General features: G+C 38.5%; 1 protein-coding gene across 6 annotated transcripts in view; it reads right to left on the reverse strand.

Moving 5' to 3' along the window:
• Positions 1–27,623, reverse strand: part of NCKAP5 (NCK associated protein 5) — a 1,039,671-nt gene that overhangs the window by 657,626 nt on the left and 354,422 nt on the right. For all 6 annotated transcript variants that reach the window (XM_033440354.2, XM_033440356.2, XM_033440353.2 and 3 more), the window contains exon 3: positions 12,298–12,371. In XM_033440354.2, the coding sequence (XP_033296245.1) occupies positions 12,298–12,371 (74 nt within the window). The remainder of the gene's footprint in view (positions 1–12,297; positions 12,372–27,623) is intronic.

Here is a 27,623-nt window from a genome sequence, read left to right on the forward strand (position 1 = left end):
CCACAGCAGTGAGAGGCCCGCGTACTGCAAAAAAAAAAAAAAAAAAAAAAAAAAAAAAAAGTGCTCTTGATACAGTATTTTCAGCAAGAGAACTGAGTAGAACTTTTTATTTCCCTGTTAAAGAAAATCAGTTAGTAGGTGTTAGCTGAACACCTGTCATGTTCAACCCTATGCTTAGCCATCATTTGATATATAACAGAAGTGGAAGGCCAGGTGCTGAAAATATCTGTAGAATCAAAACTGAGGTACATGGGATAATTCTGGAGTTTGTGCAAGATGTAAACCATTATGTGGACAAATGTGATACAGTCTCAAATTCATGGTGGATTAAAAAAAAAATGGAGCCCAGGCAGGCTGGGGAATCTATGTGATGAGTTGTAGATTAGGAGGACCTACCTAGGCTGTATCTTGAAGGATGGGTAGGATTTATCTGTCTGGAACAGACACTGACAATGAGGGAATGTGTGTGTAGGAATAATCAGTAATAAAGAAGGTCAGCATTGGTAGGGACATGTGTGGCTAGAAATAGAAATATTCAGATTTGTACTGTAAAATTTCCACTAGGACTTTCTTCCATTCTAAATATGCTTTGCTTAACTTTGCTAAAAATTTTTCCAGGACTCAGATATCCACAGGTCTCTAATTTGGCAAACTAATCCTTGGTAAGATACTACCAGGAGCTAAGAGAGTAATCCTAGAACTCCCCTCAGATGGCAAGTATAGACTTCAGAGGTGATTTTCTGGACACCCAATTTCCTTTATCCCAAGCATGAGAATTCCAGGCAGTCCAGTGGGAGAGGTATTTTTGGATAGATACAACTTTTGGTACATTTTAAATTATATTATCTTGTTAACAAATGGTTCCAAAGGCCAAAGTCCTAAATTGTGTATCTGATGCAAAGAATTTCTCTTTTAGACTGGTCTTCTGTAATTGACCCCATTCCTATCTTTATTTCCAAAGCCAAGATACAGGAAAATCAATCAGATAATAAAAATGAATAAATCCAGGTAAATACACATGTTGGCTTTCAATTAGCCAGTGAGTCTGTGAATCTCCAGGGAACACTGAAGGCAGCTCATAAGACAATGCAGTTTCCCTTAATAGGGACCGTAACCCCAGAGTGGCTTTCTTTTTTTTTTTTCTAATAATGTGCAATTGACTGTTTTTTTTTTTTCAACATGCTGTGCTCGTAACTTCTGTGGAAACTTAAACATTATTCAATACAACAATTTCCTGCAAAACCTTTTGAAAGTGGTCACAGACTCTGACCCTGCTCTGGTGCTCTGGGTCTGCCAGCACGCTGTTTTATTACCTCTGGAAGGTTCAGTGCCAAGACACACTGCAAGAGTTAGAAATGAAAGAAAACCAGGTGTATAAAAGTAATTTTCTGCCTTCTTTCAAGAAGGGAAACTGTCACCTTCAACTCTCAGTAATTCTATGCATCTATCACATCTATCTTCATCACCCAACCCTTGGCCTACAAGGTAACTGGTAAGAGTTACAGATTGTTAATCCTAAAGAAAGTCCTGCTGAAACCACTTATATTAACCCTGTCTTGTTACCAATGGGAAAGCAAGGCTCTGAATGCTGAAAGGACTTTCCCAGGACCACAGAGTAAGTGGCAGAATCTGGACCTGAACTTCACATCACAGAGAAGGAACCAGGGATGGTATTTGTAAAACTTAGCAGCAGGACAGCACAGTCACCAAGCAATCAGAACAGAGACCCTGATTATAGTAGTGTACCACCAAATACTGCCCCAGCTGGACTAGAGTGGATGCCAGTAACCTTTTAAGAGATAACGAGAAAATGTGCCCCTTATTTGTTACCTAAAGCACTTAGCTAATAAAAATGATAATTTACTTTTAGTTGTTGGTTGTTCTCTTTTTTTCACCTATTTTCCCCCACTGTCTTCCATGCCACTAATCCTTTGAAAACTTGCCCTCTGTTTGGCAGCCCATGTCATTGTTATCTATGCTGAACGCCCTTGACTTCAAGTGTGTGTCCATCTTAACAAAATTCTAAGATTTTCTCTGCAAGTACCCACTTTACAAACTTTCAGGTCAAGCCCCAATTCTGTTTTTAATTTTTTTTAATTGAAGTATAATTGCTTTACAATGCTATGTTAGTTACTGGGGTACAGCAAAGTGATTCAAATATATACATATTCTTTTTCAGATTCTTTTCCATTATAGGTTATTACAAGATACTGAGTATAGTTCCCTGTGCTATACAGTAGGTCCTTGTTATTTACCTCATTTATATATAGTAGTGTGTATCTGTTATCGATTCTGTTATTAAAAGTAACCTGATCTATGTGTCTACAATTTTTCTCCAACTCACTTTACCCAAGGTGATAAATTTAATATTTCAGGCCTGGATTTTTATCATGCATTTTTTTTTACCTTCCCACAGTCTCTCAACCCCTTTCTTTCAAAATTATGAGATGTTCTTTCATTGCTTCTGTTAACAAGGTTGTTTGCAGCCCAAGATATAATTGGTAGATAATGGGAGTAAAACTGGGGACAGAAATACATATTTGATTACTGTTACTGGTTGGAGCCTGTCCTATGATGTGCAGTGACCCATCATGCAGACAGGACATGCCTCAAAACTTCTTACTTTAGGATTGAATTTTGAAAAAAGCATAAAATAAAAGTCTGGTGAAGCAAGCATTCTTCCTAGCTTTATAAATCATTACCACACATTCACATCTTCATTAAGTGTCCCATCTTTAACTTTCTAAGAGTAACTACCTTGAAACTGTGGATCCCCTTTAGCACTGGCACACCACTGAGACAAAGGACTTTTTGCTATACTTGCTTGACCTTTCTCTGGCAATGGACTTACCAGTTAAGGCAGGCTTGTCCCTAATAAACACATGAGCTGTTAGTAATTTCTCTTCTTGAATCATCATCAATTCCTTCAATGGCTCAAGGAAAGCGTTTGGAGGATCGATAACATGCTAAGTCACTTAGGTACAAAGATGACTAAAACAGGGCTTCCCTGGTGGCGCAGTGGTTGAGAGTCCGCCTGCCGATGCAGGGAACACGGGTTCGTGCCCCGGTCCGGGAAGATCCCACATGCCACGGAGCGGCTGGGCCCGTGAGCCATGGCCGCTGAGCCTGCGCGTCCAGAGCCTGTGCTCCGCAACGGGAGAGGCCACAACAGTGAGAGGCCTGCATACCGCAACATACTTCCAATTGTCTCTATGCTTTCAAAGTAAGTGAAGTGTTATGCTTGATGTTGTTTTGTATGTCTTATGCTAAGCACTATGAGAGAGGTGAGGTACCAGAAGATTGGCTCTACAACTCAAAGATCTTAGGGGAACAAAACCCCTGTCATGAAAAAATAAGACAGTGTGTGATTGAGAGCCACATGGTTGGAACTGGTATAGAGGTCATTGAGGCTATGGATACAGCTGCTGTTACATTTTGGAATAGTCTGTGGAAGTGAAGTTTTCATTAATTGGTGTGTGTGTGTAGGGGGCGTTGGGGAGGGTTGGAGCAAGAACCAGAGAATCCCTAGGGTCTAAGTGAGAGATGTCCCCTACTTGTAAAATCTAGTACTAATGGAGCAGTACAGAGTTGAGATCTGCAGTGGCTTTAACTTTCTCTCTCAGGCAGACTTACATTTGGTGAAATTCTAGGCTGATCTCCGTAGAGAGTTCATATACAATATTTAATCAACGAGTGTAGATACTGAGCATCAAGTAAGCCAGGTTCTCCTAAAGCCACCTTGTGAAGGTTCCTGAGCCATGGAACCAGCCATAGGTTGCCAAACTCAACCAACTCTGCAACTGACATTTGCCTTCTTAGAAGTTTCCTCTGCCTTGAGAAAGCTAGAGGGTGTTTCTCCCAACTACTGTACAATTTCATCCTATTCTGGATCCTTTGATTCCAGGGAACCTCTCCATCCCGGACTCTTTGCTGGATTATTTATGAAGTCTAATTTGTAATACAAAAACACAAAATGTACTATAGTGAAAGTCTTAGAGGGGAAAAAAATGCAGTTTGTATTTTCTCATTTCACAGAGGCTCCAACATCTCTCCCCGGAATGGAAGGATGGAGGTGGGGTTCTAAGATTACCTCCCAGGCCTCTGAATACAGAAGGTGCAAAAAGAATGGGAGGTAACCAATCAATCAATCAATAAACAAACAAACAAATAAATAAATTTACTACTGTAAACTCCAGAGTTACCCATATAGAGAGATATGTAGAGTTATATCTTAACAATCAATCTCTTAGGGGGAAAAAAAAATCCCAAGTATGCTCACGCACTAACAAGTTGGTGATTTTTTCCCATTAAAATTAAAACTAAATAGACATCCACGGTAAATTACCCATTTCATTCCTCCTTCCAGTTAAAAATAAAAAAGGCACTTTATCACTCCTTACTGTGGGTGTACTTCACAGTCAACGCATGCGTTTATGTCAAGCAGGTCATTTATATTTTTGCCTGCTGGAGTTTTTCTTCTTTCAACTTAGTAGGGAATATTGGTGATCTTTATTACCCCCCGATAAATCTACAAAATGCCTTTTGCTTGAGGCTCTTTAATTTCATATAAATAAATCACATTAGGTTCTGGCTGTCATATTAAGATAAGCATGGATCTAAAAATAACAAATGTGTTTAAGCCAAATTTTTTCAGATTACATAGTGGTAAATTTCTCTGGGTCACCCCTAAATCCTATTGATGTTGAAATATTTTGTGGCACTTTAAGAGTGTTTCTTGAAGAACACAAACCTATTTAAACTAGAATTAGAATTATCTTCTGATCATCTACGGACCTATTTGTACAACATTACTCAACTCAAGCTTCCCATGGTTGCAATAAATCCATCTTTAATGTGGGGATGTTTCGCCAGTTACAGCAGAGGGCAGTTTTATATCTTTGCGGGTTCATCTAATGCCTCTATCTATACTGTGTTTTATTTATTAAATATAAACAGCTCTAAACCTGAAGTTCTCATCATCTTAACATATAGTTATACACAAAAGTTTCAAAGGCAGTCCAAGTTCAATCTATCCAATAACCAATTCTTCATCTCCCCTCACTCCACCAGACCTGCTCCTACACAGGACTCAGATCAAACCACCAGCTCCTTAGGGAAACCTTTGGACTTTTGAAGGACAGTCTCCTAAAATGTGTTTTATAGATTCCTCCACTCAGCCTGGGGTAGAATAGTCTTGATAAATGTATGTGAATTTTTCTTTCAAACAAGATTTGTAGTGAAGAGGCAAAGATAAAACCCATAAGGTGTTTTGTTTTTTTGTTTTTTGTTTTTTTGCGGTATGCGGGCCTCTCACTGCTGTGGCCTCTCCCGTTGCGGAGCACAGGCTCTGGATGGCAGGCTCAGCGGCCATGGCTCACAGGCCCAGCCACTCCGCGGCACGTGGGATCTTCCCGGACCAGGGCTCGAACCCGTGTCCCCTGCGTTGGCAGGTGGATTCTTTTTTTTTTTTTTTTTTTTTTGCGGTATGCGGGCCTCTCACTCTTCTGGCCTCTCCCGTTGCAGAGCACAGGCTCCAGACACACAGGCTCCAGACACAGGCTCGGCGGCCATGGCTCACGGGCCCAGCTGCTCCGCGGCATGTGGGAACTTCCCGGACCAGGGCACGAACCCGTGTCCCCTGCATCGGCAGGCGGACTCTCAACAACTGCGCCACCAGGGAAGCCCCCCCATAAGGTTTTAAAGAGTCTATTCTGTACATTTATTCGGTTGGGACCTAAATATATATTCTCTGATAGATTAACATGGCCCTTTAGTTTAAAGGGTGGACAGATTTTATAAGAGACAGGAAATCATATAAAGTCAGTGTAGAGTTTCACTCTGGCATTTTTGGTATCTCCTTGCCTCGGATGACTTGAGTTCAAATACTGGGCAACTCCTTAAGTAGATAAACATGCAGATCACATACCGGTCACCTAAATAAATTATAATGTTGATCAATCCTAAAGTTAAAGGTCAAATATGAACCTGGGTGATCTTCCAATTCGGTCAATCCAGATACCTTTCTGGATTTAGTTCTGTTAGCCCCTTCTGTTACTGAACAAAAGTCAAATAAAGATGTTACATCTTTACTTAAAGATAAAGATGTTCCTTCACCCAGGGCTTCAGAGCTATGAGAAGGCTACATGCTCCCTTGTTCATCTAAAGCAGCACCATCCATCTATAATAAGAATCCTTGGGGATACATCTCAGCCCATAGCTTTCCCCACCACCGTCCAGGAGTGACATCACCACTGAAGTATGTGGCAATACCCAATTTCCAGAGCCCTGATTTATTCTCCCTTGTGCTGGGCAGAGGGCATGACTGAGAGGCAAGACTCTTATCTTGGCAGGGGTCTGGGACTGTCTGCCTCTCTGGAACAACCCCTGATGGGTAATTGAGAAGTGACATTGACGGGTTTCCAGGGTGGCCCTGACGCTTGCACTTGCCCCGAGAAAGCAGCTATGGTTTAGAAATCCAGCCCAAGGATTGAGAGGAGGGGAAGAAAATGTAAAGCTTGCTAGCCCTGGTCTCCTTTGACCTCAGCAGACTGAGACAGGGATGCAGAGGTGGGAAACCGTCATTCTGCTGGCGTAGCATGAGGTTTCGCTTTTATTGCTAGCAGAGAGCGCTGAGCTCTTTGTCTGCTACACAGTCTATCCCCCAGAGATAGCCTCTTTTTCTCTTGAAGGGATGTAAAAAACAAATCACAGTTCTTATTTTATTTGGTGTCCACCATTAAGAATTCATGCAGAGCAATTTTATCTGTTGCCAATTAAGATCTCCCAGTGGAAGTCTATGTTTTAGCAAAGGCAACCTGTTTGATACTCAGCATCACTTTAGTCTATGTAAATTAACCCCTTGAGGATAGAGACATGCTAATTCTTAAGATGCCTGGACAATTCGATTCTAAGAACCAAGATACACAGAAGGTAAATCTCCAAGAGGCTCTGGGCTTGACTTTTCTCAGGCCATGTGTGCTTTTGCCTCTTAACTCTATTTTACAACTACAAGGCAATTTCTATATAACGTGTTAGCGAAGGATCTTCTTTACCCCGAGATAGAATGATAGCATGTAGCCCCTCAGTAAGCAGTTTTAATGTCACTCACATTTTACCAAAACTAAGACTACTGCTGAAGGAAACTTGAGGCGCTGGTGCCAATGATCTCCACCCTAAAATGTATACATACATCAAATGACGGAGAACACGGAAGGGTATTTGGAATGCGGATCATTTTATTGCAGTGTTCACTCTACTTAGATAAGCAGCATTTTGAATCATGGTGGGAAGGAAAACAAAGTTTTTGTCCAGTTTTTTTCCTATCTCTTTCCTTAGGTTAAGAATCACAAGTAAGCCAGAATACAAAAGTCTATTTTGAAGGATTTGGGATACCCTGAAACTATTATTTTATTGTTGCAAGGGATGGGCCTTAGGGACGCTTATTGCACCTAGAGAACTATATACGCTTGTCAATTAAACTCCTCTTGGTGATGTAGGGAACCACCATTTCTACCCCCGGGAAGCAGGAGTTATCTGCTTTACCAGGGCAAACATAGCTTGTAATCAACGGTTCTTCAGATTCTTGGAATTTGGTATTGAGGCCCTAGTTGCCCCTCAGAAAAATGGTAATGAACTTGGGACTGGCTTTCCGACGCATCTACTTTCCCGTTTCACCAACAACCCAGACTATTTGCTGCTCTTCTACAAGTCACCCATCCTAGTACCTGTGAAGTAAGGGGAGAAGGATGAAGAAAGAGGTACCAGCTATGTTTTTGTATATTTGGCTACCAAACTAGATAGATCACCATTTCCCAAAATATGTTCCTTAGACCTTTAGTCAGAATAGATGCTCCAAGAAAGCTAGGATTGGGGAATTTTTTAAAGTCAAAATTATATTTTATAGTCTATATTTGATACGCTTATCACGTATTAGCAATATAAATGGCTCTGAATAGTTCTACGATTAAAATTAAAGCTTGGTTTTACCTAGTATACCTCAAATCTGACCACAGAATACCTTTATTTTTCTTAAAATATCCATACCATAGTGTACTAGTGTTTCTTGGGATATACTTAGAAAAATGCTTATGCAGATGATTGTTTAGATCACTGGTTCTTACCAGGGAGAGGAGAGGATGTTGCCACTAGGAAACATTTGGAAAATATCCGGAGACATTTTTGGTTGTCACAATGGGGGATGGTACTGGCATGTAGTGGGTAGAGGCTAGGGATGATGCTAAACACCTTATAACGCACAGGACAACCCCACCTCCATGATTAAGTGTAATCTGGCCCCAGATGTCAACAGTGCCCTGCCTGAGAAACCCTAGCCTAAACATAGCTTGTTCAAATGAAACTTCGATCTGGCATCTGTAGGTTGGCAACTGGCACTCTGCATTCACCAGATCTTGTCATTTAATTTTGGCCTTGCAAACCTACTTATTCTTCACTTGCTTACAGGCTATTGGTAACTCTGTCTGCAATTCAAGCTATGAAAATCTGAAATGAATGCTTTGACATTATCTGGTTCAATCACTGGCAAGCTCTTAGGTATCTGTTATATTAGTCACTTCTACCCCCGTTCTTTGAAGCTTTCCATGACATGTATTAAATGCTACATAATGATCCAGCTGTATAATTATTCTATAAAAATAAGATTATACCTATCTGTACATGTCATATATAGGTAATGCCTTTTTCTTAACACCTTTAGTAGAGTATAACTGCTTTACAATGGTGTGTTAGTTTCTGCTTTATAATAATGTGAATCAGCTATACATATACATATATCCCCATGTCTCCTCCCTCTTGCGTCTATATTTCATGTAATCTCAGTGCTCAGTTATCTTAAATACTAGCTATATTGATAGCTTCTTTTCAGAGCTAAGGAAACTCAGTCTCAGAGGTGTTACCCAGTAGCCAGTTCGGATGGTCCAGAACCAGAGTCCATGTCTCCAAAACCTCCAATCCAGTCTTATTTCCATTTCTATAGTGTTATGCTGCTTCTATTTGTCATACATAATTTCACGTATGTGACATGAAAGAGTAATTAACACCATAAATATTCATGAATTCAATTTGTCTTTTCCAACTGTCTATGTTCTAAACTCTTAATCTGAGGCTGCAAATCTGTCAAATAGCAGAAAGACATTCTCAGCAGTTGTTTTCTCACACCCTTTCTTGTCAGTCACAGATATATTTAACCAAATAGAAATAGTAACAGATGACACAAAAATCATTAAGTACAGAAGAGCATTTTTCTCCTAACTTTCCTCATTTAAACAAATAAATGTACAGAAATGTATGATCACATTTCAACATTGACTAGTAAACAAGTTGTCACTGGGTGTGTTTATTTTTTCCTCATCAAGCAGGGAGAGGCAGAGCAAATTAAACCCACCCAGACTTGTACCCAAGTCTTAGACTAGGTTCTAGATCCTGACTCCACCCTCTTCTTCAGATGAATTCACAGAAATTTTTTTCTGCTGGTATCAAAACATAGTTGAGCTAAATGCTCTTTGCCAGACGGCTATATTTGAACTCCACAAATTCCTTTGCAATTTGAAAACCCAGAGATAGATTATAGGTCTATTTCAGTAGAATACTAAACAGGACGCCGAAATAACCAGTTATCTTGAGAGTATGATTACAGAAATATATTTGTGTCACAGCACATGGTTATGCTATAAAAAGTGACTAAAGCCTATTAAAGGCTAGGAGATTCCTCCACGAAAATAAGACTTTTAATTCTTAGACCCAATCTTCTACCATTTGTCCAATTCTTTTATCATTAAGCAAGAGGCAATAACAGTATGACATGTGTTTACCATGTTTTGATCAGTCCTCAAAGACTGTGGCCATAAATTAATGCTGGCTACTATTATTGTTGGAAGATCGAAATATTCAATTTTTTCTTTTAAGTTTCTTTTAAGCTATACTTGAGTTAGCTTAAGTGTAAATGGAAGACCATTAGTTAATATCAGCAGCAATGACAAGTAACCTATTCCATGAAATTTGTAACAGCTACAAATTAAAGGCATAATAAAAATCAGAAGAAGCGTATACTGAGTTATGGGAATGCTTGTTTAACTTCAGACACTTTAGCTGTGCTTATGTACATGACATGCCTTTCCCATGATGCTCGACACATCATAGAGTCTACCCCAGCTCAAGAAAGCATTTTAACTATTCAATCAAAAGCAGAAAAAAAATATCCCCACTGCTCACTGTCACTCACAAATCGTTCACCATAAAAAGTTTGGCTATAGTTGCAGTTGTGATATTGTAATCACCATCAGAAAGCCCATCACTGTAAGTCAGTCAAGATCTGTTTGCAAAATATAATCAAGTATAATTTCATGATTTAATAAATAGTATGTAAATCTGCTATTATTGGTTTTCATTTTCTTTTCAATACTACTCTTTCCATTTTCTCACTGGTAGTTATTCCGACTATTCAAATGGCATCATTGCCCTTTATTGTTATTCAAATGAAGCTTTTTTATTAGATCCTCTGACACTATATAAAAAGCTTTGCTTCTTCACCAGCAGTAATCCTACTTGGAAGGAAAATGGAAGTGACTGCCCGCAAAATTCTGAGCTCTTACTTTATGTTAGGTTATGTTTCCACCTGAAATGAGATTTTAATTTAATTGTATCAGAGGAAACCAAAGGTTTTTATTAACCACCTTAAGAAAGCAGGAAAATATTCTTTTCCATGCAGGTTTTTTGGTTCAAAAACCTGTGAAACTATAATTCCTCTTCAATGATGTGTATAAGACACACTGACCAAATTAAACTCTAATTTCTTTCATCAAGATGGTATTCATCATCTGTGCATTTTTTCTTTTGAAAAATAGAGTAAAATTATTCTATACAAATAGTTTAAAGAAAATGTTACAACTCAGTTACATAACCTTTTAAGCATACTTTGTAGTAGATCTACAGAAAATATAATTTAAAAGGCATATAACCATAAATACACTGCTGTTGGTTTTATTAATACAACACACTGGTTCACAAAAGAAAACCTGGTTAGAGCTCTCAAAAAGAAATCTAACAAATATTGCAACAAGTTATATGAAGTTAACTGATATGTCTGTTAGCAGCAAGGAGACCTGAAAACTGTACATTTTTGTTGTATCCTACCAGCAGCTTTTCTAGGTAGAGAAATAGAATATTGTCTATTACTATAACCACAGATCTGTTTTCTAGTAGGAAAACTAACAGAAGAGCAGAACAAATGAAAATATCAGGCATTTCGCCCAAGAACTAGAATTCCTCAGAGAAGATGAATTTCAAGGTTATTAGGATTTGTTACAAGGGTGCGTGTAGAACAGGCAGCATCAGCTGGTACAGAGACCAAGGGTGATGGATTTAGATAAGGTTGGACAAGAAATCCACAGGGTTAGGTCATACTTACCTGCTTAATATCTCTGTGTACAGAGACAGCACTGTCTTCCGTGACATGAGGAGATGAGAAATAAAGGACGCTAGGGGCTTTTTGACCCCTGGGCGACAAAGCTAATCATATTAAACAATTCTTGTGCAATGCAAGGTATCATGTAATTGAGCACTGGAATATTTATTCCAGATAACAAGAGCTATAGGAATTTAGTAAATGGAATTCAGAGACCATACGAGCATCTAGGAAGACCCTGACCACACGGACCCCAAAGACCTGGTTAATAATATCAAAATAATCTCCATTCCCAAGAGGCCTCAGGGAATGAATAACCTGGGAGTATGACTTCTATGACACTCGCCTCTTTTTCCAATTTACCTGCACAAATGTTCTCACATACCTTTCCTTACCTAGAATCAGGACCCACCACATAGAACAAAAAACTAAACATGGGAGACCTATACTACAGCATTCCTGAAATACATATTCTTTAATATGAATTAAGAAATTTTAAGCAGAAGTGTTCAACCTTTCAATTAGAGAAAAACTTAAATAATATTTAAGCAGGCAAGGGCCAGAGAATTTGGGTCCTAGTTTCTACGATATAAGTTTGCTGCATGGCCTTGGACAAATGAGCTCCTTGACCCTGACAAGTGTTATGATTTCCACCACCTTCCCAGTTCTCAGCAGGTCCTTCACTCAAGGACAACTTTTGGCACCACTGCTTTACTTTAATTAAAGGAATGGAACTCTCTAGGTAGCCTCTGCTGATTTTTGCCCCCAGAGGTGCTTTTGGCACCAAGCAGAAGAGACCACTTGCCAACTCCATGCTTCTGTGATCAAGATCAAATTTATAGATGCTGCTACTAGTTGAGGATGTGGATTGAACTCACCTCCAGAGACTTCTGTGTTGCTCCTCAAGTTGAGTCAGCAGATGTTCAATGTATTTGTTGGAGTCCATGTATTCCTGCACATACAGACACACAAAGACAAATAAGGCCTCATCACCACATGCACAGGATCCTAAGGCCATTTTGATCTCTACAAGAAGATTTTGGACAAGATAACCCCTTGGTCCCTCCCAGTTCTAGGAGTAGATGCTTCTACGACTTATATACATAGTCATTTGGGGATGAATAATATTTTCCCCATATCCTGTGATCACTCCATGAACAAAGAATGGAAGAGAAATGGAGTTCTATCAAGTCAGCATAAACATCCTCTTATTCACAGAGAAAAGCTAAATTTCATAGTCATTTACACTGTGGTCTGTTCTGCCATATAAAAGTAAGGGGTGGGAGGAGGGAAGTGAGAAAAACTTACTTTCGCTGCTGACCTTAGAAGAGGAGGAATAAAGTAGACAACACAGGTCTTGATTATACTGGTTTTACACAAATAATTTCCTAGCAAAAACACTATTTTTGAGCTACATAGAAGCTTTATATATTCACTGCCCTCATTCACTGGGCATCTTATTTGTATTGATGAATCACATGTTCGTTTTCCTTCATCTCCTTATATGAACAAAACAATGTAACTTGGTTTTGGTGTTTCTTTTTTTTTTATTTTCTTTTATTTCTTTTCTTAGAAAATCAATCTTTGGCTTCTAAGAGGTTATAAAGGCAAGGTTTATCTTGTTTAGAAATATGCATAAAGTTTTGTAAATCAAATTATATTTTCAAGAAACATTTCCGAAAAATGAGGGATTCCTTTGAGGCATGAGAATTGCTCATAAAATCTATAGGTTATTAAATCCAATTTTTTATATTTGTGATTCCTGAATATGAGGTTCACATGCAATAGTTTCAACTGCCAACTATGTAGAAAAATACAAAAAAAAATTTGTATGATTTATTTCATCCTGAACCTGATACTTCTTTCCCTTTCTGTACGAAGATCTCGCCCACAGGCCTCTGTGCCTACATTACAACTACCTTAGATGGAACAGTGTGCAATGATTTCAGTTTTAAGGCATGCATGAAAGTTACTGTTTCATTTCTTATGGATTTAAGGTAAACTGAGAACTCTGGTTAATATTGCTACTTTTTTTTTTTACAGAATTATTTTGATAAAATTCTATATAAAATCTGGTTTGCTCCTATAAAAATATTCACTACAATGGGTGGGAGCAGGGGAATGGAAGAAACACAGTAAGAGTTGACCTGATATAATGGAAAGGGCCCCGTTCCAAGTTTCTGGACCTGGATCTACCTGTGTAGCCTTGGAGAAGCCTTTTTAACTTTCCACAATATTTCAGTTAGACTAGAGAGTATCCTAAGTCCTCATCTAGCTAAAACTGTTAGAATTCTATAACACTATAATTCTATTGCAGAAAATTAGCTGAAGAGTTCTATTCTAATTAATACACATGTTTAGTTTAGTTATTTAAATGAGAACATTGGGCATGTCAAAACCAAAGCAGAAATCTCTTATCACAGGAAGTTGCAGTGGTCTGTGGTTATGTTATTAAGTGTCCCGATCAAGCTTTAAACACGATTTATTTATTTATTTATTTTTAATTTATTTATTTTTGGCTGCATTGGGTCTTCATTGCTGCTCACAAGCTTTCTCCAGTTGCAGCGAGCGGGGGCTACTCTTTGTTGCGGTGCGTGGGCTTCTCATTGCGGTGGCTTCTCTTTGTTGCGGAGCATGGGCTCTAGGTGCATGCGCTTCAGTAGTTGTGGCACGCGAGCTCAGTAGTTGTGGAATGCAGGCTCTAGAGTGCAGGCTCAGTAGTTGTGGAGCACGGGCTTAGTTGCTCCATGGCATGTGGGATCTTCCCGGACCAGGGCTCAAACCCGCATCCCCTGCATTGGCAGGCGGATTCTTAACCACTGCACCATGAGGGAATCTCTAAACACGATATAGAACACTCAAAATTCTTAAAGATATTTTCAAATACATCCCATCAAGAAAAATTTAAAGACACTGTTTCCAAGTAAAAACAAATATATAAACTTCAAAGTCACCCATCCATTCTTCATTCAATTGTTTTTTTTCAACATCTATTATATGTCAAGTGCTGTTCCAACTTCCATAGATATTGTAATAACTAAGAGGGAGAAAGTTCCTGCCCTCAGAGAGCTTACATTCTGTAGAGAGATACATAACAAGTAAATGAGCAGATTGATTTCAGATTGGTCACATGCTAGGAAGGAAATAACAGGTGACAGGAGGGACTTTAAATGGGGAAAGCACCATCTTCATACCCCACGGTTGGAAGAGGACTCTGAACAAATGATTTTTGGGTTAAGACCTGAGAGAGAAGGAGGCAAGCATACAGAGAAAGGAAGAGACCAGGGAGAACACCGCAGGCAAAGGAAATGGCACATGCAAAGGCACTCAAATGTGGTATTTAAGGAACAGAAAGGAAGCCATTGTGTCCAGGAGCAGAGCCTGGGGTGTGTATTCTAAAATGAAGTTGGAGAGGAAAGCAGGGGCCAAATCACATGCGAGCTCTGGAAAACAGTTAGATTTAAACCAGTAGATTTGTTATTCTGTTCATTCTGCTTAGCTCAAGTCGGAGGTGGAAGCTGAAAGGTGATTACAAATATGATCTTTGGATCAAAGAGATTTAGGTTCAAAGTACCTGGTTTTGGTACTTACTAGCTGTACCTCCTCAGGCCAAGTTATTTAATCTCTCTAAACCTTATTTTTTTTCAGAGAGAGAAATAATAATTTAAAAGGTGTTGTAAGGATTAAATAAAACAGTTTAAGCATATACCACGTGCTAAGCAGTGAGCAGAGCCTTTTCTATAGGATCAAACCTCTTCTCAAAAGGCAAACCACTTTACAAGGTGAAGTTTATATCCATTGTCTCTTCTCTCACTCAACTTCAAGATGTTTAAGTGTATGCTTCTTTTTTTTTGGCTGCATTGGGTTTTCACTGCTGTGTGCAGGCTTTCCCTAGTTGTGGTGAGCGGGGGCTACTCTTCGTTGCGGTGTGCAGGCTTCTCATTGCGGAGGCTTCTCTTGTTGCAGAGCACGGGCTCTAGGTGTGCGGGCTTCAGTAGATGTGGCTCATGGGCTCTAGAGCGCAGGCTCAGTAGTTGTGGCTCACGGCCTTAGTTGCTCCTCGGCATGTGGGATCTTCCTGGACCGGGGTCAAACCCGTGTCCCCTGCATTGGCAGGCGGATTCTTTTTTTTTTTTTTTTGCGGTACGCGGGCCTCTCACTGTTGTGGCCTCTCCCGTTGCGGAGCACAGGCTCCGGACGCGCAGGCTCAGCAGCCATGGCTCACGGGCCCAGCCGCTCCGCGGCATGTGGGATCCTCCCGGACCGGGGCACAAACTAGTGTTCCCTGCATCGGCAGGCGGACTCTCAACCACTGTGCCACCAGGGAAGCCCAGCAGGCAGATTCTTAACGACTTCACCATCAGGGAAGTCCCTAAGTGTATGCTTCTTTAATTATACTTGCTGAATTTTAGAATAGGCAGTTAGAGATTAATAATAACAATACAGATTTTCAAGCATTAAATGTAGGTATTGCTGGATTGTGGTTTAAAAGCTATTTCAAATACAATACTGGCTGCTTGCATTAATTTTCCATAAAAATAACTCTAATGATGTCTTAAACAACATAACAATGGGAAACTAGGATTATGGATTTTCATCCTTTTCAGTTTAATTTTTCATCATAGCACGCTTACTTTAATATCCAATTTTATGTTACTTGCACATTTATTGTGGTATTGCCTATACCCCACCCCTACACACACACACACACACACACACACACACACACACAGACACCAACTGAAATGAATTGAGAAAAAGAAGATGATGCTTACATGTGCTTTTTGTTAAATGAAACAAGTTTTTCCCTGCCTAAAAGAACTTAGGCCGCACCCTCATATAGTTATCATTTCTGGCCCCTGAATTGGAGAAATTCATTAACTAATAATAAATCCTTACCATTCTTTAAGAATAAAATAGGATTATTCTACTAGGAATCACCTTGGAGATTAACTCCCAGGAAACAATGGAGGGTGATCACAGTGGGGCTGGCAGTGGTCCACACTGGAACTAAAGTCACAGCAAGTACAATGTTATAGCGACTGTGCCTATAGTGCCAGGTTTGGTATAAAGCGCATACTGAATGTTCTTAACATGGGCTCCAATATTCCAGAGTATCAAAGGCACAGGCAGAAAGAAAGGGGATGGCAAAATTCTACCTCAGTATAACATAGCTCCCCAAATTGCCTGAAAGACATTGGATATTGGGAGACCTCGTAGAAAAGATTTTAAAAAGGCAGATGGACAGAAGGTGGTATATACACTGTCTGCTGGTGATCCCAGGGTCTATGCAGATCATTTTAGAATGAGTAAAGTGAAAACATACAACACAGAACCCATGACGAAGTACTGGAGGACAAGAGAAAGAGAACATCACCCTCAATCACAGAAGAAGGCATCAAATCTGAAAATGATTCTCAAGAAAGTATTTTAGGAAAAAACCTTAACATGTTTGGTAGTATCCAGAAAGACATGACTCTCCAAAGCATGTGCAGAAAGCTTAAAAAAAGACACTGAGATAAAAAGATAGGATTAAATTAAAAACAAGACGAGCTGAAAAGAGAATAAAATGAAATAAAAATGGAGCTGGGTGAGCTAAGAATTTCAAGGAAATATAAACTGCAATAGCAGAATGGAAACTTGTTGACCTTTACATTGTGATTTTTATTATGGGATGACTCTCCACAACATGAAATTGTGCTTCAGAGAAGAGTGGATAATGGATTATGGTATATCGGCACTAAGTGATCACACAAATGAAGTCTACTCCTCAGTATCTCATCTAGAAACAAATCAAACTCCCCAACCCAAGTACTTAAATATTCCTCAGTATCCATGGGGAATTGGTTCCAGGACCAATTCCTGGTGATACCAAAAACCACGGATGCTCAAGTCTTTTACAGTCAGCCCTCTGTATCCACAGATGTGGAACCCACAGATACGAGGTTGACTGCACTCACTAAGCCTTCTACTATTTCTACAGTATGATTCAATTAGTGTATATATAGTCCAGTTAGTGAAGATTAATACTGCCGTAACCTAGAAGAAAAGCACACACCCATCTCCCCATCGTCCTTGGTGTCAATGTTCACTGTCTCTAACATTATCCGTGAAAAATGTCAGCTTCCCCAGGCTTGCTTTGCCCAGCATGTACTTCTCATGTCACTCAGCACAAAGACTTTATTCAAATATAGTTATTAACTTGATGAACACTGTATTCTACTTATTTTCCTTATGACAAACCCACAATGGATACAATAGTAGAACTGACAATAAAAACACATACACAGTCCTGTGAAGGACAAACAATCTAGGTAAATTAAATAAAGGATAAAGATGAAAATGAAAAGAGACATGATGGATATTAGGTCAGAAAATGTAGGTTTGTCTATCAATTATAACTTTTGAGTACTTGACAAGATTTGTAAGGTAAACAATGATCAAGGGATAATTAAAGAAACATTTCAGAATAGGATAGAGGAAAAAAAAAACAACAACACTTGATTTTACACATCAAAAAGGCTCCTCACAGTCCAGCTAGAGTTTATGGAAAATCATCCACACATCCACCCACTTAAGGGCTGGGAAAAAAAGCAGTGTGTGTGTTTGGGGTGGGGATTAGGATGACGGCAAGCACCCAAACAGACAAATGGGCCTCTTATCAAGGATTTTAAAAAGGCTGGTCACAGGGCTTCCCTGGTGGCGCAGTGGTTGAGAGTCCGCCTGCCGGTGCATGGGACACGGGTTCATGCCCCGGTCCGGGAGTATCCCACATGCCGCTGAGCGGCTGGGCCCGTGAGCCATGGCTGCTGAGGCTGCGCGTCCGGAGCCTGTGCTCCGCAACGGGAGAGGCCACAACAGAGAGAGGCCCGCGTACCGCAAAAAAAAAAAAAAAAAAAAAAAATGCTGGTTGCATAGCTTCTGGCCACCCCAGATGTCCATTGAAATAAGACACATAGACAAACCTTTGTGTCTTAATCCATAAACATCCCCAATAAAGTAGCTTCTATATAACAAAGCAACAGAAAGACATTCTCAGCTTTACATGAATTCAGAAAATAAAGTGCCTACCTTAATTAAAACTACATGTGTGGGAGGCTGGGGGGGAAGTGCTCCAAGGTGGAGGCTCACCTTGAACTCACCTTGCCCCATGGACAAACCAAATCTACAGCTGCATATGGAATAATTCCCTTTGAAAAAGAACTGAAAACTAGCTGAACTGCCCCATCCACAATAAACTAGCTGAACTGCCCCACCCACATTGAGATGGGTAGGAGAGACAGAGACGTGGTCTCACCAAAAACTCCATGCCTGGTGCAGAGCCCCACAATAGGGAGGGAATCTCACAAATCCAGAGCTTCTCCCCTAGGGTGAGGGGGTTTGTGCCCCATATCAGCCTCTCCAGCCCTTAGGACCTACAACAGAGAGATGAGCCCCCAAAATGTCTGGCTTAGAAACCGAAGGAGTTCACATCCAAGGGACCCAAAGGGCTGTGTGAACTAAAAATGCCACCTGCCGTATCAGTAAACAAAGGATGTTGCAGCCATCGAGCCATCACATTACTGCTGCTCCCAACGCTGAGCCCTGAGGGAACTCAGGATCGAGGCAAGATCTGCCCCCCATCTAGCAGCCAGCTGCTGTAGCCACCCCCATAGTGCACCCTGAGGAGACTCAGGATGAGAAGCACAGGATACTGGTCCCCAGAGAGCTGAGGTGCACATCAAAGGGATGATTTCAGTGAGCCCAGAATTTGCATCTTCCCGTACATAGAAAAGCACTAGACTCCTTAACCTGAGATATCTGGTTTTCCTTAATTAACAGTAATCTTTGATGTTCCGACTACCTGGTCTTTGTTGCAAAAACTCCTATATGTCCTGGCTCCTGCCCTTGCCTCTTCAGAGCAGTCCCTCAGTTATCTGAGATGCTGTGTCCCAGGCTTAAGTCCTCAGTTTTGTCCACCAAATAAAACATAACCCTCAACTTTTAGGTGGTGCATTTTTTTTCAGTCGACAGTTGAAGTGAACTGAGATTCTCCTTTCAAAACGCTTGACATATATACACTACTATGTATAAAATAGATAACTAATGAGAGCCTAATGTATAGCACAGGGAACTCTACTCAATGATCTGTGGTGACCTAAGTGGGAAGGAAATCTGAAAAAGAGTGGATATAGTATACATATAACTGATTCACTTTGCTGTACAGCAGAAACTAACACAACATTGCAAAGCAACTGTACTCCAATAAAAAGTCATTTAAAAATACATACATACATACATCAATAAATAAAAGGCTTGCATGAGGTCTCACTCACCCTAGGACCCAGTGCAAAAGTAGCAGTTTGAAAAGTGCCTGGAATGTGAAGGAGATTCCTATGCTAATCTTCAAGCATCTGCTGGAGGAACAAGAGATGGTTGGGACTCTTTCTGGAGACTGGGGTGCTGGCAGACACCATTCTGCACTCTCCCTCTACCCTGTTAGCCCAGGCAGGTGTGCAGACATGGGACCCTCCCACTGTCTTGGTAAGGCAGACAGGGATGAGTAGATGCAGCATTCCCTCACTCCCTGGCTGGGACCAGCTAGTGAGAGCAGTCATGACACTCTCCCACTCCCTTGCTGAAACCGGCAGGGGAGCACAGACAAGGATTTTTCCTGATGTCATGCCAAAGCCAAGGAGCATGTCCCGCCCCCTATGCACTCCAGATGCCCTTCTAGAGCCAGCAGGTGCATGCGATCCACAGAGAGGATGCCCTCTGATCACCTAGCCCTGGTGGCCAATGGGACTTGCATTCCTGGGCTCCATGGGACTGTAACAATTGGAAAGATAGTTCTTGGCAGGCTACCACCCCCAGGGCACTGCACAGGCAGCAGACTGAGACACACCTCCAGTCTTCTTACGAAAAAGGCCTATTTGCTTGTCCTGGAGATTCAGCCTGAGGCTTCAGGCTTGCCACACATCTAGAGAGTACAGAGGCACTCTCAGGGAATGTAAGACACTACCCTTGCACACTCCCTTCGCCTCACTGCAGCTCAATGATACCTCCCAGAAAGGAGCTTATACACTTGTCTAGAGGTCTGATTTATGGAAATGTTGCCCAAGGGTCATCTCCAGATTTCCTGTTCTGGAGGCCAGCAGGGTTTATGATTATGGCCCATAGGACTATATACGTGCATACTTCAAAACCTGCTGCCCGAGGGTTTGACTTTCAAAAAGCCCAAAACTAAGTGAAAAATGAGATCCTTCCTCTTGGAACACTGACAGGTCTCGGCACACCCTCAACACCAGGAACCTATCAAGAATAAATCAGGCTGCTTAGGCAATCACAAAGTTTCAAAAGACAACCAACCACTAGGGCAAGGTTGAATTATAAGGTTCATCACCTACACAAGGCCAACTACTTCAAGACTCAGAGAGGTAGATGTTTCACCAATACACAGAAACAGCACCAAACAAAATGACAGAAGAGAAATATGTTATTAAAGAAAGAACAAGACAACACTTCACAAAGAGATTTTAATGAAATGAAGATAAGTAATCTACCTGATAAAGAATTCAAAGTAATAGTCAGAATTGCTCACTGAACTCAGAAGAATAGATGAACAAGTGAGAACTTCAGCAAAGAGATAGAAAATATAAAGAAGCACAGAACAGAAGTCACAGAGCTGAGAACACAAAAACTGAACTAAAAAACACAGTAGAAGGATTCAATAGCAGACTAGACAAAGCAGTAGAAAGAATCAGTGTTCTGGAAGTCAAAGCAAGGAAACTCATCTAAACTGAGCAGCAAAATAATAATAATAATAAAATAATACAAGTAAAAATAAAGTGAAGAGATTTTAAGCGATCTATGGGAAAACACCAAGAGGACTAACATTAACACTATGCGGGTCTAAGGAGAAGAGAGAGAGAAAGGGGCAGAACTTATTTGAAGAAATAATGGCAAAAAATTTCCCTAACCTGGGAAAGGAAACAGACATCCAGGTCCAGGAAGCCCAGAGAACTCCAAATAAGATGAACCTCAAGAGATCTACACCAAGATACATTATACTTAAAATGTCAAAAAAATGAAGACAATAAGAGAACCTTAAAAGCAGCAAGAGAAAAGCAACTTGTTATGTGTGAAGGAAAGCTAATAAGACTAGCAGCATATTTTTTTAGCAGAAACATTATGGGCCAGAGGGAGTGGCATGGTATATTCTCAGTGCTGAAAGAAAAAAATTCCAACCAAGAATACTCCACCCAGCAAGATTATCACTCATCATGAAAGGAGAGATAGAGTTTTTCAGTCAAACAAAAGTTAGATGAGTTCATCACCACCAAACCAACCTAACAAGAAATGTTAAAGGGACTTCTTTAACCTGAAAAGAAAGGTCACTAATTAATAACAAGAAAATATATGAAAGTCAAATTCTCACTGGTAAAGATAAATATTTAGCAAAGATAGTGGATTAATCACTTATAAGGTTAGTGTCAAGTTTAAAAGACAAAAGTAGCAAAATTAACAAAAATACAATAATTATTTAAGGGATACCTAAGAGACAGAAGTAAAAAGATGAAATGTAGTGGAGAGGTAAAGATGTAGAGTTTTGGAATAAACTCAAATTTAAGTTAGTATTAACTTAAAATGGACTTTTATATGAATAGGACATTATATGTGAACCATATGATAACCACAGAGCAAAAACCTAAACTAGATACACACACACAAAAGAGAGAATGGAATCTCAACATAACAACTAAAGGAATCTCAACATAACAACTAAAGGAATCTCAACTAAACGAAGTCATCAAAGCACAACGAAAGAGAGCAAAAGAAGAAAGTAACAGAGAGAAACTACAAAAAAAAGGCAGAAAAATTAACAAAATGGAAGTAAATTAATATTTATCAATAATTACCTTAAATGTAAATGGGCTAAATTCTTCACTCTAAAGACAGAGTGACTGAATTGATTAAAAAACAAAACAAAAACAAAACAAAGCAAAACAAACAAGACTCATCTATATGCTGCCTACAAGAGACTCACTTTAGATATAAGGACATACATGTGCTGAAAATGAAGGGATGGAAAAAGATATTGCATGCAAATATTCAACAGAAACAAAAAGAAAGCTGGGATAGCTATACTCATATCAGACAAAACAGACTTTATAACGAAGTCTGTAGTAATAGACTAAGAAGGACACTACGTAATGATAAAAGGGTCAATTCAACAAGAATATGTAATTTTTAAAATATATACGCACACAACATAGAAGCACCTAAATATAAAAAGCAAATATTAACAGACCTAAAGGGAGAAAGTACAACAAAACAATAATAGTAGGGGAGTTTAATACCCTACTTATATCAGTGGATAGATCAGACAGAAAATCGTAAGAAAACACCAGCCTTAATGACACTTTACATCAGATTGACTTAATAGACATATACAGAATATTCCATCCGAAAGCAGCAAAACACATTCTTTTCAAGTACATGGAACATTCTCCAGGACAGATCATACGTTAAACCATAAAACAAATTTCAATAAATTTAAGGAGACTGAAATCACATCAAGCATTTCTTCCAACCAAAATGGCATGAAACTTAAAATCAATTACAAGAAGAAGACTGTAAAACTCACAGATACATGGATATTTAACAACATGCTACATACAACTGCTGGGTCAATGAAAAAAATCAGTGGAGAAATAAAAATATACTTAGAGACAAACGAAAATGAAATAAAACATACCAAAACCTATATGATGCAGCAAAAGCAGTTCTAAAAGGGAAGCTCACAGAAATACTGGCCTACTTCAAGAAAGAAGAAAAATCTCAAATAAACAAGCTAACTTTATACCTAAAGAAACTAGAAAAAGAAGAAACAATGTTAGTAGAAAAAAGTAAATAATAACAATCAGAGCAGAAATAAATAAAATAGAGGCTAAAAGGACAATAGGGAAGTCAGTAAAACTAAGAGCTGATTCCTTGAAAAGATAAACAAAATTGACAAACCCTTAGACAGACTCACCAAGAAAAAAAGAGGCCTTAAATAAATAAAATCCAAAATTGAAGAGGAGATGTTACAACTGATAGCACAGAAATACAAAGGATCTTAAAAGACTACTCGGAACAATTATATGCCAACTCATTGGACAACATAGAAGAAATGAATACATTCTTAGAATCACACAATCTTTAGAGACTGAATTAGGAAGAAAGAGAAAATCTGAACAGACCAAAACACATAAAGAGATTGTGGGAGGGTTCTGATTACCAATTCAAACAAAAGTTTGGCACCAGATGGCTTTTCTAGTGGATTTTATCAAACATTCAAAGAAGAGTTAATACCTATCCTCCTCAAATTCTTTCAAAACGTTTAAGAGGAGGAAATGCTTCCAAACTCATTCGATGAGGGCAGCATTACTGTGACACCAAAATCCAGACAAGCACATCACCATATATGAAAATTACAAGTCAATATCCCTGATGAACACAGATGCAAAAATCCTCAACAAAATGTTAGCAAATTGAATTCAACAATACATTAAAAGGATGATACACCATGATCAAGTGGGATTTATTCAAGGGATGTAAGGATGGTTCAACATCAACAACATCTGCAAAGCAACGTGATACACTACATTAACAAAATGACGAATACAAACCATATGATCATCTCAACAGATGTACAAAAAGCTTTTGACAAAATTCTATATCCATTTATGTTAAACTTTCAACAAAGTGGGTACAGAGGGAATGTACCTCACCATAATAAAGGCCATGTATGAGAAGCCTACAGCTAACATACTCAACAGTGAAAAGCTAGAAGTGTTTCCTCTAAGATCAGGAACAAGATAAGAATGTCCACCCTCCCCACTTCTATTCAACATAGTATTGGAAGTCCTTGCCAGAGCAATTATGCAAGGAAAATAAAAGGCATCCAAATTGAAAAGAAATAAGTAAAACTGTCACTATTTGCAGATGAAATGATTTTATATAGAGAAAACCCTAAACTTTTCACAAAAAGACTGCTAGAACTGCTAAACAAATTTAGTGAAGTGGCAAGGCATAAAATGTCTATACACTAACAGAAAAAGAAATTAAGAAAACAGACCCATTTACAATTGCATCAAAAAGAATAAAATACCTAGAAATAAATTTAACCAAGAAGATGAAACACCTGTACTATGAAAACTCTAAGACACTGAAGAAAGAAACTGAAAACACAAAGAAATGGAAAGATATTCCATGCTTATGGACTGGAATAGTTACTATTGTTAAAATGTCCATATTACTCAAAGGAATATATAGAGTCAATGCAATACCTATCAAACTTCTAATGTTATTTCATAGAAACAGAACAAACAATCCTAACCTTAGTATGGAAACACAAAAGACTGTGAAAAACCAAAGCAATCTTGAGAAAGAAGAACAAAGCTGGACGCATCATTCTCCTGGATTTCAAATTATTTTATAAAGCTAGAGTAATCAAAACAGTGTGGCACTGACATGAAAACAGACACATAGATCAATGGAACAGAGAATCCAGAAGTAAACCTACAAGTATACGGTCAATTAATTAGTGACAAAGGAGCCAAGAATACGCAATGGAAAAAGGGTGTCTCTTCAATAAATGGTGTCGGGAAAAGTGGACAGCCACTTGCAAAAGAATGAAACTAGACCACTATCTTACACCATACCCCAAAATTAACTCAAAATGGATTAAAGACTTGAATGTAAGACCTGAAGTCATAAAACTCCTAAAAGACAAAATAGATGGCAAGCTCCTTGACATGAGTCTTTGTGGTGAATTTTTAAATCTGACTCCAAAAGCAAAGGCAAAAAAAACAAAAATAAACAAGTGGGACTACATCAAACAAAAGAAGCTTTTGCATAGCAAAGTAAACCATCAACAAAAGGCAGAGACAACCTTCTGAAAGGGAGAATATATTTGCAAATCATATACTTGATAAGCAGTTAATATCTAAAATATGGAACTTATACAACTCAATAGCAAAAAAAAAAAAAAAACCAAACAATCTGATTTTTAAATAGGCAGAGGATTTGAATAGATATTTTTCTAAAGAAGGCAAACGAACAGTCAACAGGTACATGAAAAGATGTCCAATATCACTAGTCATCAGGGAAATGTGAATCAAAATTACAATGAAATAACACCTCACACCTGTTAGAATGGCTATTACCAAAATGACAAGTCTTGACAAGGATGTGGAGAAAAGGGTACTCCCATGCTCTGTTGGTGGGAATGTAAATTGGTACAGCCACTTTGGAAAACAGCATGGAGTTTCCTCAAAAAATTAAAACTAGGACTACCACATGATCTAGTAATTCCACTTCTTGGTATTTATCTAAAAAAATCCCTACAAAACCCCTAACTCGAAAAAAATATATGCACCCCCATGTTCATTGCATTATTTACAATAGCCAAGATATGGAAATAACCTAAGTGGCCATCAATGGATGAATGGATAAAGAAAAAGTGGTATATCTATCTATCTATCTATCTATCTATAAATAATACACACCAAAACGGAATATATTATTCAGCCACAAAAAAGAATGAAATCTTGCTATTTGTGACAACCTTGGACCTTGAGAAAATTAAGCTAAGCAAAATAATTCAGAAAAAAAAGATAAATACTGTATGATTTCACTTATATGTGGAAACTCAAAAACAAAAACTAAACAAAACCAAAATCATATATACACAGAGCAGAATGGTAGTTGCCAGAGGGAAGGGGGCTGGGGAGTCGGCAAAATTCGTGAAGGGGATCAAAAGGTAAAAACTTCCAGTTACAGAATAAATAAGTAATGGGGGAGGTACTGTATAGCATAGTGATTATAGTCAATAATATTGTAGAGCATACTGGAAAGGTGCCAAGAAACTAAATCCTAAAGTTAACGTTCTGTGGTGATGGATGCTATCAAGATTTACTATGGTGGTCATTTCACAGTGCATACAAATATCAAATCATTGTCCTGTATACCTGAAACCAATATAATATTATATGTCAATAAAATCTCAATAAATGTTTTAAAAGTATGTGTATCTTAAACTTTCTTAAAAGTTTGTGTATATATACAAGCATATACAAATATCCAAGAGAGGAGTAAAAAGTATTTACCAGATATGTACATGTGTATATGTATACGTACATGTGTATATGTGCATGTGTGCATATACAATACATTCTATACTGAACAGTGAATAAAAAATATGGAATTCAAAATATAAAAGGAAGGTTCAAAATTATTTAAACAGATTTTTTTATGTCTATAATGTAACTACAATTATAAAATTAAATATAAACATCCTAGAAAGAGGACGTAGAGCACACATTATGGATCTTTGTGGTGGACAGAAAGAGGACGAAGACACAGAGGGAAGCTGGAGGATGCAAAGTCTCTCTGTACGCAGAGACTTAAGTACAAGGGTGTGCTTTGCCTACACATTTAACAGTTGGGAAAAGCAATTTAGTAATACGTCAAGGAAATTAAAACATCCATGTACATTTGATCCAGAAATTCCATGTCTAGGAATCATCCTGAGTAAAATGTCAAAACTAATGATGTTCAAAATATTATTTACAGCAATATAAAAAAAAACCCTGATGTCTTGGGTTCCAAAAATAAAGCACACTATCCATTTGGAGAATTATACAATTCCTTAAATTTGTAAAGAATGTATAATAAAATGGATAACAGTATAATATTAGGTGAAAGAAGCATGATGTAAAACTGCATAATCCTACATATCACAGTTTTGAAAATATATAAAAGATCAAAAGACAATAAAGCAAACAATATATGGTAGTATTATGGGCTAAATTAATTTCTTCTGTATACTTTTCTCTTTCTAGTTTCAAAATACTACATACTCACTATATAAATATTAAAAGTGATCAATATTATTTAGAAAAATACAGTCCAAAAATAATGTCCACAAAGTCTTAATTATAATTAAATTTTAGAAAGCTGGATCTAAAATACCACAATAAAACAAAATCCTTTATATTAGTCTAAAGATAAGCTGGTGTTTGAAACAATGAAGCCTTTTTTCACTTGTCCTTGTCAATGTTCTGCTAAAAGTATTTCACCCAAGTTAGGATTGGTGAGCAACACCAAGTTACACCACAACATATCTGTATAATATGTTTTAAAATTTTTACAAAGGTACAGCATCTGTTCCTTGGCT

This window comes from Orcinus orca, chromosome 7 (genome assembly GCF_937001465.1).
Source record: "Orcinus orca chromosome 7, mOrcOrc1.1, whole genome shotgun sequence".
Taxonomy (NCBI): Eukaryota; Metazoa; Chordata; class Mammalia; order Artiodactyla; family Delphinidae; genus Orcinus; species Orcinus orca.